The sequence below is a fragment of the Phyllopteryx taeniolatus genome, chromosome 10 (genome assembly GCF_024500385.1).
Source record: "Phyllopteryx taeniolatus isolate TA_2022b chromosome 10, UOR_Ptae_1.2, whole genome shotgun sequence".
Lineage (NCBI taxonomy): Eukaryota > Metazoa > Chordata > Actinopteri > Syngnathiformes > Syngnathidae > Phyllopteryx > Phyllopteryx taeniolatus.
Window position 1 is genome coordinate 22,546,509 of NC_084511.1, and position 15,751 is coordinate 22,562,259.

At 38.6% G+C, this 15,751-nt stretch overlaps 1 protein-coding gene across 3 annotated transcripts; it reads right to left on the bottom strand.

The window, feature by feature from the left end:
- Positions 1–241: 241 nt before the first annotated feature.
- Positions 242–15,659, bottom strand: si:ch211-145o7.3 (forkhead box protein N2). Of its 3 annotated transcripts, XM_061788009.1 has the most exons (5): positions 13,161–13,301; positions 10,426–10,975; positions 9,067–9,188; positions 7,700–7,758; positions 245–4,152 (listed from the first exon to the last, which is right to left on the bottom strand). In XM_061788009.1, exons 2-5 carry the CDS (start codon positions 10,963–10,965, stop codon positions 3,800–3,802), a joined length of 1,074 nt encoding a protein of 357 aa, XP_061643993.1. In that variant the 5' UTR covers positions 10,966–10,975; positions 13,161–13,301; the 3' UTR covers positions 245–3,799. The 3 variants fall into 3 exon arrangements, with proteins under 3 accessions (XP_061643992.1, XP_061643994.1, XP_061643993.1); XM_061788010.1 differs by lacking the exons at positions 7,700–7,758; positions 9,067–9,188 and adding an exon at positions 14,493–15,659 and having other exon boundaries at positions 243–4,152; positions 13,161–13,323; XM_061788008.1 differs by lacking the exons at positions 7,700–7,758; positions 9,067–9,188 and having other exon boundaries at positions 242–4,152; positions 13,161–15,659.
- Between the last annotated feature and the right edge of the window lie 92 nt (positions 15,660–15,751).

Genomic DNA, 15,751 nt, shown 5'->3' on the forward strand with positions numbered 1-15,751 from the left:
ATGTCGTTTTTTTTTAGTTGTAGTTTACTGTATTCACGTTAACGACGGTCATGTGTTTTGATTTAACACGAGGATTAAGGCCATGAAGAGGATATTTATGTTTTTAATATTTTTAATATTTTAAATTGTCTTTTGAAATGACCAAAATTCATTCTGAAATTGAAAAAAAATATCGAAATAAAACTTGGGAGCATAGTTGCGTTTCGCCCTATCAGTGTAGGTTAGTCCGTCCTAACCAAGACTTGCTGCATGAACTGATGAAGCCTGCGTAAACCTTTTTTTTCCCATCTTGAGCATTATTCTGATGTCAAAAATATCTTAAAAATAACCTATGACTTAAAGGAAAACTGGAGTGGATTTTAAAATATTATGTGTCTCTCTCTCTCGCTATATATATATAATTTATCTAAATGTATGCCATATTTTTTTCAATATTTTATTTCTATTCATGATTATAACATATATAGACCTCTGGAAAAATAATAAGACCCTACTGCAAAATAATCTTATCAACACTTATCCTCACTAGTTTCGCTTATTTTGCTTTATCCAGGTATATGTTTGCGAAAAATGAACATTTATGTATTATTCTATAAACTACTAACAACTCCCAGATTCCAAATACAATGTCAATATTGTCATTTAGAGCATTTTATTTGAAAATGAAAATTGGTCAAAATAACCCCCCAAAAAAGGGGGGGAATACAATCACAGTAACAGAACATTTGATTTTTGATTAAAAACACTGAGTGGAAGCAAAAATATAATTTACAAGAATTCAGATTATAGGGCAGTACCTCACAGTTCTGAGGTTGGGGGTTTGAATCTGGGCTCTGGTCTTCCTATACAGTTCTCAAACTATGAATTAACTTTTCATGAGTAAGTAACGTGGATGGAAAAGGACATGCCTGATTAAAAACTGAAACACAACAATAAAGTCACAATGACAGAATGACATTTTATTTGTTAAGATTTTAAAAAGTATTAAGTAAAAATAGAATTTAGATGGATTCAGATGAACTATTGGCTGTGTCGAAATGGCAGTGACCTTTTCAAAAGTGGTTAGAAAATCACATGAACACACGATTTATGTCACCTTCATTTCCAGTTGGACAGGACTAAAAAAGGATCTTCGGGAACAAGCGACAGAGTGTTCATTGACAAAAAAGGGACTGGAATGTGTCACGCACTAGTAGCCTCCTTATCAAGGAGATTTGATAAAACAGCTTTCTGTAAATCTGTTCGAGCATTATTTCAATATGCAGCTTATGGTCCATGTACTTGTTCGTTCTTTGTCCTCCTTTGGCATACTAGTAGGACAAGTACGTGTTACTAGTGAGGCAAAACTGTGCAGTTGACACACTGCATGATACTAGTACTACTAGTGCGTTCAAATAACAGCCAGCGCTTCACTAGATCATGGACCTGTCCTACTAGTGTGCAGACATGTCATACAGAAGTGGCAAAAAACATTACTGGTAAGACAGTCGTTCTACCAGTGCACGCTAGTCGATCTACTAGTACACAGAAGGCAGTAGTGGAAAAGAATGTCACTACTCAGAACCAGTCATTCTACTAGTGCACTGAATTGCCATTAAGTAACATGTAGCTTTCCAACTAGTGTGCAGAAATGTCATATACTGGAAACAAATGTTGTTCTACTAGTGCACAGATATGTCATACAGTAGTGGAAGGAAGTGGTGGAAGAAACATTATTTATAAGACCCAGTCAATCTACTAGTGTGTCTTAGTCGTGCTGTATTGTAAGAGTGATGATAATGTGTACTAGTGCATGGACAATTCAGCGCACTAGTAGGATTATCAAATGCTTAAAAGCTTTCTATAGTGGTGAGCCACTGTAACATAAAGCAGCTGTACGTCATCTGAATTCTAATAAGTTTTCAATGGTCTCTGCATATTATGGAGGATAGCCACTGATAGTGGTAACTATACTAGTATAGCCACTATACTAGTACACACATCAGAAGTGGTTGAGACAGGAAGGATGATAAGAGTTTAGACCCATTTTTTTGAGGACTGCACTATTGGACTTTTTAATTTGAAGGATTTGGAAAGCTGTTTGAACATTACTTTGATATCCTGCTAGTGTGCTGGATTGTCCATGTACTAGTACACTTACTCTCCTGACTACTAAGACAATTCAGCACACTAGTAGAAAGACTGTTTTACAAGTCACGTATTTTTCCGGTACTGTATGACAATTCTGCACACAAGTAGAATGACTAGGTCGTGTCCTAGCATATTAACAACATTACTAATGAAGCAAAACTGCACTAGGTGACATCTGTGTGCTACTAGTACTACTAGTGAAGCTCTAAATGTTAAAAAGTAAAATTATCTGTCGTCACTAGCAATAGCTAATTTAAATAACAACACCATACACACACCAAGTTTCTCCACCCATTATTTGTTTGGTGAAGATCCAGAGTCACTTTCAAGTGACCAGACTACATTGTCTATAACTCATCAAATGATATCTTTTTGGAAAAGATTTCACAAATTGGTTTCTATTGACTTTTGAATTACTTTAAATGTGTTAAATATGGGCGGCACGGTGGACGACTGGTTAGCGCATCTGCCTCAGTTCTGAGGACCAGGGTTCAAATCTGGCCTCGCCTGTGTGGAGTTTGCATGTTCTCGCCGTGCCTGCGTGGGTTTTCTCCGGGTACTCCGGTTTCCTCCCACATTCCAAAAACATGCGTGGTAGGTTGATTGAAGACTCTAAATTGCCCGTAGGTGTGAATGTGAGTGCGAATGGTTGTTCGTTTCTATGTGCCCTGCGATTGGCTGGTGACCAATTCAGGGTGTACCCCGCCTCTCGCCCAAAGATAGCTGGGATAGGCTATGAAGAATCTATGAAATCTATGAAGAATCATCTGTGATACATGAGTTGGAAGGACATCTTCTGTTCTGGGGATGACAATGGAAAGCCGTTTAAGCATTTATTTCATATCCTTGATATTCAGCTTAATGTACTAGTACACTCTTTGTCCTCAAGTATTCAGACAATTCAGTGTACTAGTAGAACGACTGTGTCTTACTAATAGCGTTTTTCAACTACTTATTCCATGTCTGCCTTCACTGTAAAAACAAAAAACAGAACCATTGACAGGATTACAATTTTCCCACGGTAGCTTCCACCTCGCCTTTTTTTTTTTACTGACACTCGGACACGCTGTCGTGTTACCGCAGGGCGACGAAAACTGGCTGGGTCACGACGATGAGCCACTCACTTTTGGCCCACTAGTATGCAATTGAACCTTATTAGTAAACCTATGTGCTGCAATAGTAACTGGCAGGCATGTGTCACACATTAGTATGCTCCTTATCAACGATATCTAACAAATGCTTTCAATAAAGCTGTTTGAGAATGTATTCGATATCCATCTTAAGGGTACTAGTACGCTCTTTGTCCTGACTAGTAAGACAATTCAGTGCACTAGTAGAATGACAAGGGCACACCAGTAGCATAACTGTTTCACTAGTAGTGTTTTTTCCAATACTAGTGCTACTTGTGGCCTATTAGGTTACGATTAAACCTTACTTGTCAACAACTTGCTGCACTAGTAACCCTACTTGACCCAACTAGTAGACATGTGTCACACACTAGGAGGCAAGGATAGGGAATAAATGCTTAAACACTAGTGCATTGAAAGTGCTTGAACACAAATGACAAAGTTCTGCACTAACCTGTCAGAAATCTACAAATTTTGCAATCATTGGGCAGTGACGTTGTCCCTGATAATAAAACAATTCTCAAAAACGCTTCCGATTCTTATTAGTAGCCCCTCCCCGCTAAGTCCAGCAGCGAGCCAGCCGCCTCCTGGGCCTCGGTGTCCAACTGCAGGATCTCCACCGTCTCCAGGTCCAGCCCGGTATCGTCGGGCAAAACCAGGTACTGGTACTCCGGGGACTGGTAGTAGTGCAACTCAATGTAGCCGCTGTCGGCCAGGGGGTCTTTGTCCAAGTCCCCGCCCAGATCCTCCGCCTGGTATTCCACCGGCTCGATGGCCACCAGCTCCTCGTGGTCCGGGGTCAAGGGGAAATCCGGGTGGTCGGCGAAAGTGGGATTATCTGGGCTGGGAGTGTGGGGCGAGGGGGCGGATAACATGAGGCTGTGAGGGAGGCAATCTGGAAGAGAGAAAGTGGTGATTCGCAACCTTTAGTAAGACGAGGCACATATTAGAAATTCGAAAAACCTCACTGCGTTACCAATCTAAAACGCGCTATATAATAATATAATAAATAGAACATTTCACTGAACATTTTTGAATGGGCCTGCTGACTGTTGCAAGTCTGAAAGCTGCATTTGCGAAGGCTTCATAGCGAGTTAGCCTTGCACTGCACAACTTTTTTAAACTTTGTTCTTAACAAAAAGGAAAGTCTTTCAATGGTCCCATTTCAAGTGACTAGAGAAGGTACATTTGTATTTAAAAAAAATAATTATTATTTTGCAAATAAGAAATTTGGGGAATTCAGATGAGCCGAAGAGTTTGAAGTTGGAATGGTTTGAGTTGAGAGTCAAGAAAGGTGGAAATTGGAGGTAAATATGTCTTTAGTTTTTTGGGCTTTTATTTTGAAATTTCTGAAATTTTGGGAGAGAGTTATTTGGAGATTTTATTTTGAAACTTTGAAAAAAAATTGGCAAGGGAATGAGCCAAAGAGCTGAACAGATTGAAGTTGGAAAGGTTTAAATCGGTCAAGAAATGTGGTAAAGTATTTAGAGGTAAATGTGTAAAAAGCCTTTCATTTGGGGCTTGTATTTTACCAAGGTACCAACCTGAGTGGCAAAAGCAGGGAGGCACATAGATAAGGATTTCAAAAATTTTCCCTGAGGTTGCATACTTTTTGTGATAAGAATTGAGGCCATGCTAACACTTGCAATGCAAACATATAGCAATATAGTCATATCACAGCTGATTGCTCCATAGCAGGCCCATAATAAAATATATACATGCATATATACACATTGCCTATATATGGCAGCAAAGCACTATTCATCCATCCATCCATCCATTTTCTGAACCGCTTATCCTCACAAGGGCCGCGGAGCAAAGCACTACTTCTGTCTAAATGAAACTGATCAACTTACTTCAACGTAGTGCCTTATCACCAAGATGGCGCCAAAGCACTATAGTTGTCTAAATGAAACATCTTAACTTGACTCGACTCATTTCCTTGACACCAAGATGGCGCCAAATGTATACTTGTATTGCATTTGCCTGAGTACAAAAACTGCAAGGTGAGTTTTCACCAAATAACAAATGACAGGGAAAAAAACCTGTGAATATGAATTTGAGAATGCCAAACTGCAAATATGTGGGGGTTTACTATTAAAAAGATCATAATAAAAAATCATGCATTTCAAATTATTGGCTGACCAAGATGCCACCAGAGGGTGGGGAAAAAAAGTGAATTAGTGAGCTTTTTAGCGGCTAAAAGAAAATAGGTTCTAAAAAAACAACAACAACAAAAAAAACTATTCGCCAATAGGCAAATGCCAAACTGCAAATATGCGTTAACTGTAGTTTCTTGTAAGCAAGATGCCACAAGATGGCAGCAAAGCACTACATGGAGCCTCTCCCTTCACTTCAACACAGTTCCTTTGCACCAATATGCCACAAGATGGCACCAAAGCATTAATTTTCTATTAGACAGGGCGTTGATGGCCTCTTTTGGCTTCTTAGGGTGTTTGAGAAAGCACACAAGACTGGGCAAGTTTTTCAGCAAATAACAGCAGATAGGTACAAAACATAATAATAGTTTCGGTGCAAGCAAGTTAAACTGGATAATTTCATTGAACTAGAGCACCAGAGCCATATTTCACTGAGAAAAGTCGAAATAAATTGCAAACAAGCTCTTTATGGGCACCTATAGAGGGCCTGGATGTAAAACCCGGGTCACATTTAAGAGGCTATTGCCGCGTTACCAAGGAAATAGAAGGTTGTCGCCGTGGTAACAGAAAGCAAACACATGAACAATGTCACACGCTGAGTACGACGGCGACAGGCTGAAAAGGCGGCGGCAATAAAAGTGACACGTAGCACTGTTACATTGCTGATAAAATATCCTATAGGCTCAAATTCATAAAGGCTCACAGTGGGACCACTGGGCTGAAGTTTACTCATTACCAGTGGTGGTCGGTCAGGACGAGCAAGGCCGAAACACTATGAGAAGCTCTTATCTACATTTACAACCTACATTCTAATAATTGTTCCATGAAATTGTATTAATGTATTCCCGACAGTCTATTTTCTTCATTTGCTGGCGTCTCTCTTGGCTGCATTGTTCCAGTACGTGGATTTGGATGTTGGATTATTTTAGATTCCAACCTCTATGTGTTGCCATGTTGATCTAATCTGCCCTCTGCATTCACAATTAGTAGTGCTGGCCTAAGACATTTCAACTATATTAGAAGTGGGACTGTTTCTTTAACCAATTTGAAATTCGTCCTCAACAAGGTTATAAAAGTTTGGGGATTTTTCATTAGCTTTACATTTCATTTGACATTTTGTTTTTTAAACGCTTTAGTTTTAATTAGTTTTTAGTGCGGGTTTTCTAGTTTGTATTAGTTTTACATTTTTTGAAAAGGCATAGTTTTGTTTATTTTCTATTGTTTTAGTGTATATTTTTTATAATATGTAATATTTAAAAAATATATAAATTATATAAATAAAACAAATAAATAAAGGAATATGAAATGAAAAAATAAAATGAATAAATATACCCAAAAAGGTCACAGTAAAAAAGCAACAAAAGATACTGTTTTAAAAAAGTTACGACCAATGAACAATGGTCGACAAATCAAATATAAAAACCAGTCAAGCCAAACTAAAGAGATTTCAAATCAACACAAAAATCTTATGTAGTAAATTGAGAAAGATGGAAACGAATTACATTTTCACTATAATGATAGTATGTTCTAATTACTTTTGTGAACAGACAATGTCATTTCAGTTCGTTAGCTTTTGTTTTTTAAAGCCTGGCTTTTATTTTTGTTTCAGTTAATGAAAATATTTTTAAATTCTAGTTTTCATTATAGAGGACCCCGCTTTTTATGGGGATTGTGACCGTGCCCGACCGACTGAGAATAGTGAAAATCGGCAAATAATTGATGCTACTTATAATTGACAATTGGGAAAAAAAAAAATCGAAAAAAATGTTTTAAATTTGTTTTTACAAGTGAGCGATTAGGTAAATAACTCCAATAAGTGCGGGATTGGGTCAAAATAAAAACACGGTTAAGCGGGGTTTTCCACAAATTACGGGGAATAGGTTCCCCAAAAAATCAGCCAATAGGTGAATTTGCGAATGCCAAACCACGAATATGTGGGAGTTCACTGTATTCCATTCATTTTTCGTGAACTACAATAACCTTGGTCCTCACACGATGACATCAGCATTTTTCCCTCCTCTGATTGGTTGGTCTGACTTGTTACGACCAATTTCAACTGCCAAAACATATCTGTACCAATCTGCACATATTCATAAATTTAATAAAATATCTCGTAAAAAGTTTACCGTTGATGGTTGCGCTAGCCAAAATAAAATGATATGCTTGTATAGTACCTGTATTTTATTGAAGACATCACAAAAATCATATAAAATAAAAGGTCCATTTTTCAAAAGTGTTTGCGCCTAAATTGTCGTCTAATTCTAGAAAGATCCGTGTACTAACCCGACATTTCCATGGAGTCACACACTGCCGACATGCTACTGTAGTCCATGCCTTCCAACCTGGAATCAAGTCAAACACATCAACTCACAGTCCACCAATGGGGTATAGTTATTCATATTATCTTATGTCATAATCAGAGGTCGGAGTAAGGAGTACCTACTGTTACTTTTGAATACCAGGACTCAAGTCAAAGTAAAAAGTAGTCCTCCAAATAGTTACTTATGAATAAGAGTAACAACTCAAGTACTGAGTAACTGGTGAATAATTTCAGATGTTTTTAATCATAGCACGGAAGGCAAAATATGTAAGAGAATAAAAGTAGTGTTTTTTTTTGTTTGCAAAACTATTCACGAAAATGTAGAAAGTATTTTTGCATTCAAACGACTTTGACATGTACGATTGATTGTGCCTCTGAGAACTAGAGTGGGTTATCTCAATATTGTCTTTTTTAAGTTAATAAATAGAGAAACCTTTTAGATCTGCGGTTCTCAAAACTTTTGAAATCAAGGACCACCTAAAAAAAAATAACAGCTCTCCAAGTACTATTATCATAACCAACAATAGTATCGTAGTTGGGATAAATGTTCATCAAAACCAAAATCCTCATGAGTATATTTAATTTTATTGTTGGAAGCCACTGTAACATTATGCACCATTACAACTTTAACATTGCGCTCGAACATAGGAATATAAAAAAATTTACTTACGTGAAGATTCAATTCAAATATATTCCACATAAATGTTAAATACATATTGTACCTGAATAAATGTCTTGTTTTTAATGCAAATGTATTGTTGACGTTAAATACAACTGAACTGTCCTGAACAAATGTACTGTTCTGATTTTTTTTTTTTTTTTTTAAAGTTAAAGCCACTGTAACTGTTCGCCGTATGATTGTTTTTGCACCTTTGAAGTTTACACGCTGTTTAGTGTCAGATTTATGTCCCGCGCGTTTGGGGGTCGACCACCTTTAGGAAGGTCTGACTGAAGATGCATGCATCAACTGCAGCAGTATGCCTTCCACATCTGTATGTTACGATAAGTGAATGCTATTCATATTTCATATCGAAAATATCGATACTGTAGATTTGACAGCTGTTTGGATTTAAACCACTATTACACAAAACCTTTGGTTTTAATCTTAGTTGGAGTTTTTTTCAGGAAACCTACATGGTACTGACTGCGATCCAACCCTTTTAAATCCCTCTCCTGCAAAATGACAAAAACAGAGTTAGCCCACTTTAGTTCTCAGCTTTATCCAAAAGGTTACTCAATTAAATGTAATAGAGTACATTAAATGTAGCACATCACTCCCTAGTGATGAAATTAATGATGAAATGTTTAAAATAAATGTGTCTGGTCTTACAGGGCAGGTTGGTTTATGAGGCTGCTGCTGTTGCTGTGGTAGGCGTGGGTCTTCCGAAGAACCTCCAGGAGCGACGCTCGATGCTCCGGATTCACGCACCACAGAGACCCCTTCCCCGCCGACTGGAAACCACCAAGAATATGTAATAATAGTTTGGGACTTTTATTATACTGTAGTGAACTTTGTAGCTCAATAAAAAGGCCACTGTATGAAAATGTATAAAGTATTCGATTAATCGTTTCAGCACTAGAGTCAATTATATCGGTCATTTTCATTTAACTTGATTAATAACGGTAAAGACTCTTGTAAAAATTATTCTAATTTAGCTTTTTTTTTTTTTTTGCCGCATTCATTTTATATGGGTAAATGTCTCCCATTCTGTAACAGCCACTCTTAAAGTCCTGTTTCCTAAGTAATAGATGACTTAAAATTTTATGCATTTATAGTAAAGGCAATCCTTATTGAAAGAGCAAATGGTGGTGGACCACTGAAATACACTTCTTGCATAACGGTAAAGACAAACGTCATACAAAACCTGTGAGTTGCACATTTTACATGTGTCGCCCTGATATGTCCAAATTACTTGTGACCAAAAATTGCGATACAAGAACTGCACTCACTGTTACCAAACAGTGAACTCAACATAACTCCCTTGACAACAAGCAGCAGTTTGACAGATAGTGAACAATTCTTCAAAAAAGCAGCTCCAAGGTGTTTATTACCCAGTTGAAGTTTAGCCAAACTAAACATGAAACAAAGAGTCACATATTTTAAATAACCACATAGCTTGGCCTTGGGAAAGTCTGGGGGAAAGTCCATTTAGTTTACTGCTAAAAAACAATGCAAAACGGCAAAGGCGAGCTAACGGATAGCATCGGTGTTGCTATGCTACATCCCTTTAAGCATCTGATATTTGAACACAAACGGTGGAGCAACACAGGTAGATATAGATTATACCAATACTTACTGGCATATTTTGTTTATCCTCTGCAAAAAAATTTAACAACGCTAACAGAGGAGTTGTGACAGTCTCCATCTCTATATGTATCTCTATCATTCTGGCCCCTGGTGGTCAATGCATGCACACCATAAGGAACTGCACAGTCATAATTATGTTACTTGTTTTTAGAAAGTACAATAGAAAATATGTTTTCAATTGAAATACACATTACAAACATTTCAGTTTTGATGGGAGCCTGGAATGGATTAATGGCATTTTCCATTTATTTCAGTGGGAAAAGAGGATTTGAGATATGAGTGTTTTGAGTTATGAGCATGCTCATGGAAGGAATTGAACTTGTATCTCAAGGCACTAGTGTATTTAGTTCTGTATGTAAGAAGTGACTGAGTGGCTCCCACCTGACTTTTGTTCCTCTCCATGCGGCAGAAGCTCTTGCTCAAGGACAGATTGTGCCTCACCGAGTTCCTCCATCCCGCACTGGCCGTCCTGTAGTAGGGGAACTTGTCCACGATCCAGCCGTAAATGTCCTTCACCGGCAGCTTCTTGTCCGCCGACTCCTCTATGGCCATGAATATCAGGCTGCTGAAGGAGTACGGCGGCTTGGCCGAGGCGTGATCCCGTCCGGACTCGGCTCGAGGCTGAGGCGGCGGCGCTTTGGGGAGCGGCTGGAGCGAGAGGAGGTTGCCTCGTTGGTGCAGCCAGCTGAGGCACGTCAGGTCGTCCTCGAGGTGCGGAGATACCGCACAGTTGGAAAGAGGAGAGCAGGAAGACGAGGAGGAAGATGAGGAGGACGGGAGCGACTCGGCCGTCGTCGGGGATGGAGGGAAGGAGATGGGCGAGAGGGGAAGGGAGGTCATGTGACAAGAGGGCGAGAAGGGCCCTCCAAAAACGGTGGCACACGGAGACAAGGGCGCTAGGGTGTGGCACAGGTTCTCCATCGTTCAACCACTGCAAGGAAGACAGCAACATGATTCCAAAAGGTAGCTTTGCTCATCACCAGAAGAACGCAATATGTACAGTGAAATATGATGTTGGCAGCATCATGCTTGAACTGAAGCCTTATACAAAGTGGAAGGAATTATGAACAGTTCAAAATTAAATACCAGTCAGTGTAAGCATAAAACCAAGTTTCTGCGAGAAACAAAGCAACAACATCAAAATGTCAGGAAAAGCCTACGAGAACATCTGGACTTTATTTGGGGTTAACCAAGAGTCACTTTCGACGGGAGCAGAAGTGTGCTGACCACCATTTAAGCTTGAACTGTTCATTCTGAACACAGTCACAAATCCCCAATCTTCATTTGAGGTGTACAGGTTATAGGTCATATTAGTGGTAGAAAAAAAAAACGTTTTAAATGATTTATCTTGGTCTCTTTTTTTAAAATCACAAACACTTGGCATTTATACACAGGTGTGTAGACTTTTTATATTTGCTGCAGAACACCTTTTGTTATTGTATAAGTCAAATTAAGAGTGTGCTGTATCACTCGCCAAGATGATATGAAGATAGTAAGAGTCACTATGGTAATATTTTATATATTTTGCAATATTTCCACGCCTTGAAAAAAAAATACTGAAAAAAAATAATAATAATTATAATAATAAATAACAGTGACTCAAATGTTCCCAAACTTTCCTTTGCTTCCTGTTTTTGCCGTTACTGTTCTTTTTTTTTTTTTTAACGATCAAGTGACATGCCAAAAATTTGGTAGAGCCTCATATTTGTTATTACCATTGATTTTTGTTATAACTGTCCAATGGAAATTTAAGCAAACTTTTTTTGTATTGATTGTTAAACGGATTATTTTACATTAGAAAAATCTCACATCACACAACCAAACAAAAATGTCCCAGTAAGTATGAATAAAGTTCTTAAGTAATGATGGTCTTTTCTCAATGTCCTCAGATTGACTTACTCAGTGTGAAATTGCACCTACCGCCATCTAGTGGAAGACCATTTCCACTCACTACTCATGGTCTAAGAAAAAAATAGAAATATTGATCGGAGGTTCTATATTGCACAGCAGGTTCTATATACCGTAGATGTCCTGGTTCCATATAATGTTTCCATTTGTGTTCAGGTACGTATCGCCCAAAGGGTATAACAACACTTCCGTAAATGCTAATTGTTAGCTTGTGTGCCTACGCGATTTCCCATTTTATGTTAGCATTTAGGCAGCAGAGGCTATGTGGTAGATTGAAATATCATTCATTTTTGTTGAGTTTGACAGTAACCTTCAACTGGGAGTGTCAATAAACTGTTTGAAGCGTCTTTTTTAAAAAAAAAAAAAACTATTTACAAATTATATCTGCTTAACTGTCACTTGTTGTGCAGTGAGTCAAATCACAATCACCTGCCACCACACAGCGCTCGTATCTCAAGTCTGCGCTCGCAAGTCAAAGCAACAAAATCGGCCGATCGGCAGCTCGTATCTCAAAGCCCCACTACATTATTGTTTTTTTGGGGGGTGGTGTGCCATGAGATTTTCCTCGTATAAAATATGCACCTCTACCTTGTCACAATAAAATTGATAAACACAGTGATAATAGACAGAATATCTTTCAAAAATCCATATAATACACACACACACAGACTCTATGAAAGTTAAGTTTATTTTTGGTATTGGGTTGAGGACTGGAGATTGACTTAGCCACTCCATGACTTTCTTTTTTTTTCCACACATAAATGTTGTGCCTTAATTGGCTCAATGAATAAAATTGGGTGAGGTTGGGCGCAAACCTCATTTTAAAGCAGTTATCCATTTCCTCCAGCCACGACTCTGATGTTCAACCGCAAGAACGTTCAAAGTTCATAACCGTGGCACTCTCGACAACACGCTGCAAGGTGCAGGCCTCTCTAACCATGACGCCATTGTGTGTGTTGTTGTGTGTGTTAAATTTGCACACGTGCGTGCCTTCAAGGCACAAAGCGGTTGAAATGGCGAATGGCGCAGCAATATATAGTTTCACTCCTGTCCTGTGTAGCCGCTTTTTTTTTTTTTTTTTTTTGCCATTTTCAGGTGAGCCACTTGCTCTTGTTGACTTTTTTTAAAAAATTAAAAAAATAAATAAATATATTTTTTAAATCCTAATGTGTGCGCGAAAAATAAATGAAGATACGTTTGAGACTCACCCGAGCGGCCCGTGAAGCTTCGTCTTGGTCGGGGATCAAGGTGGGTTTGGAAGCCCCGAAACTTGGAAGCGAGATGCCGTGTGCGTGTCGACTTGTGGTTCCGGTTGCCATGGGAACCGAAAAAGACGCTTTGCAGCCGGCGCGTTCCCTGCCGTGCGCGCTCCTGATTACAGCGCTCAGTGTTACAAAAGACAGGAACATGATATTAACGGTCATCTTTGATAGCCATCTTAAAGTCCATGCACTAGCACGTTGTCTGTACTCAGTAGGACAACTTTGGCAAAGGCTACGTTACTTGTGATGCAAAACTGTGCACTCGTTGTCGAATAAGTGCTCCAACGGCTTGCCAGGAAACCACTGGAGCATTTATTTGATATCCAACTACTGCACCAAATTGTCTTACCACTGAGGACAAAGAGTGTACTATTGTGAAGAACAGTAGATTACTAGTAAGGTTTAACTGTAAAAGTGTAACTAGTGGTGGGGGGGGGGGGGGAAATGTTCCGAGCAACAGGAGCGTCACTAGGTTTTATGGATTGGGAGGGCTCAACCGGGGCGTGGGGGGAGTGGTTGTTGGAGTAACTTTTTAATCCGTAAACAGTATAGTGTGGGCACCAACAGGGCATGTAGTTGTCCTACGAGTAAAGACAAAGACCATACTAGTGCATGGTCCTTAAGATGGATATCAAGAATATATAGAGTGTTCAAACGGCTTTAAAGCTATAGTATGTAACTTTTAACGCCACCCCCCCTAAACTCAAATTCTGCATTATAACAAAAGCACAGAGCTGTCACTTCAATATGACATTGGCAATGCATGTTATGCCCCTTATACATTATTGTAGACCATTTTTTTTTACTGTTTTAAAGGACAAGCATTATTTCTGTGCAGTCATTTGCAGTGCGCCACCAACCGCGCCAGCATGGGAGATGAATAGGGCATTCACCAAATATAAAAACTAAGATACTGACAAATACAGTAAGATGTTAAAGCAAGTTGACATTATGCATATCAAGTTTCATACATTATATATTGAGTGAATTATACTTCATTCTATCACTATGTATACAATATTTGTCAATATACTTACCACTTTGCACAAATTAGACAAATATTACTGGATTATAGCTACGTTTTAGCAGATAACATTAACAATCCGTTTTTTTTCTTTTCTTGTTTCAATTAGATTTAAATGTATCAATACCTTCTCAATGCTGCCCTTAGTACAGAAGAAAGTATTGAGACGCATACAGGAAGTGAAAATGGATGGAAATAGCGAGTTGTCAACTGGGGGGGGGGAGAACATTTGTGAAAAGTCACTGGCGCCGAACCTGAGGCCTTGCAGTCTCTGATCGCCATCTCAAAATCTACCACACCAAACGCATTCAGCTCAAATACATACAAAGAGACAAATACACAAATCAGATTATAATAATTAGAAATAGCCAGCAAAGTGGCCGACTGGTTAGCACATCCTGCTCACAGTTCAGAGGTCATGGGTTCATATCCTGGCTCCAGAATTGCTGTGTGGACTTGTGTCGGTCTTCCTCTGGTTCTCTGGTATCCTTCCACATTTCAAAAACAGGCAGGAAATTTTATGTTCTTGAAAGCAAATGTGTGTCAACTTCCATGATTCTTACTAAAACCAAAATTTCAAGTTGTCATGTAATAAATGTCGAGTTATTGCAAGCATTTGTTACCAAACCCCTTTTTTACACTAACTTGATCAATAGTTGATGTACAACAAACTATTATCCTTGACTTCTGATTTTAAAACTAGTTATCCATTCAAATGTTGTGTATATGCAATAATATAATAAGGCGATTCAACATTTATCCGGTTATACCATCATAATGACCCTCTGAGGAAAACCGTAATGACAACGTGGTCGGCGACAAAAATAAATTTGACACCCCTGTTCCAAGGGCTCAAGTCTCTTAGATACACCAGTGCGCTGTAGCAGCCCAGCTAACAACAAGAATCATGGCTACGTGGCAGCCATGTTGGGGAAGTCAACGGCCCTATCAAAGGCAATGCATGGATATTGAAATTAAGTCATAACTTGCTAATTTCTCAACCGATTTTCATGAAGTTTACTTTTCTTGTCAACGCCAAAGTGTGTGCTATCAATACAAAACATTTGAATATAAGCAAAAATATAGTTTTACCTGTGAAAGGTTTTCCTCATTGTGATTGAAGACAGTTAACCCACATGCATTTACACCACATTAGCAACACAGCTAAATAGTATTGAAATTATATTTTAAACAAGAGAAAATCTATGCCACAAAATGGCAGTAAAGCACTACATAAAGCGCCTCAACTCATTTTTAACACCACGATGCCACAATTTGGCGGTAAAGCAGTATGTTCAGAATGAGACAATGGGTTGACCAAAAACTGAATAGTTTTCAGCAAATAATAGAAGATAGTTTAAAAAAAAATAATAAATCAATAAAAAAAGTGAGCATGTGAATCCATGAGTAGTCAATCGAATAGGCGGAGAAACACTGTACTGTGTCTTGGCCATAGATGTGGCGAAATAAGGTGAAATAAAAAGGGCAAAACCTCATTAACTGGCAGTCAGCA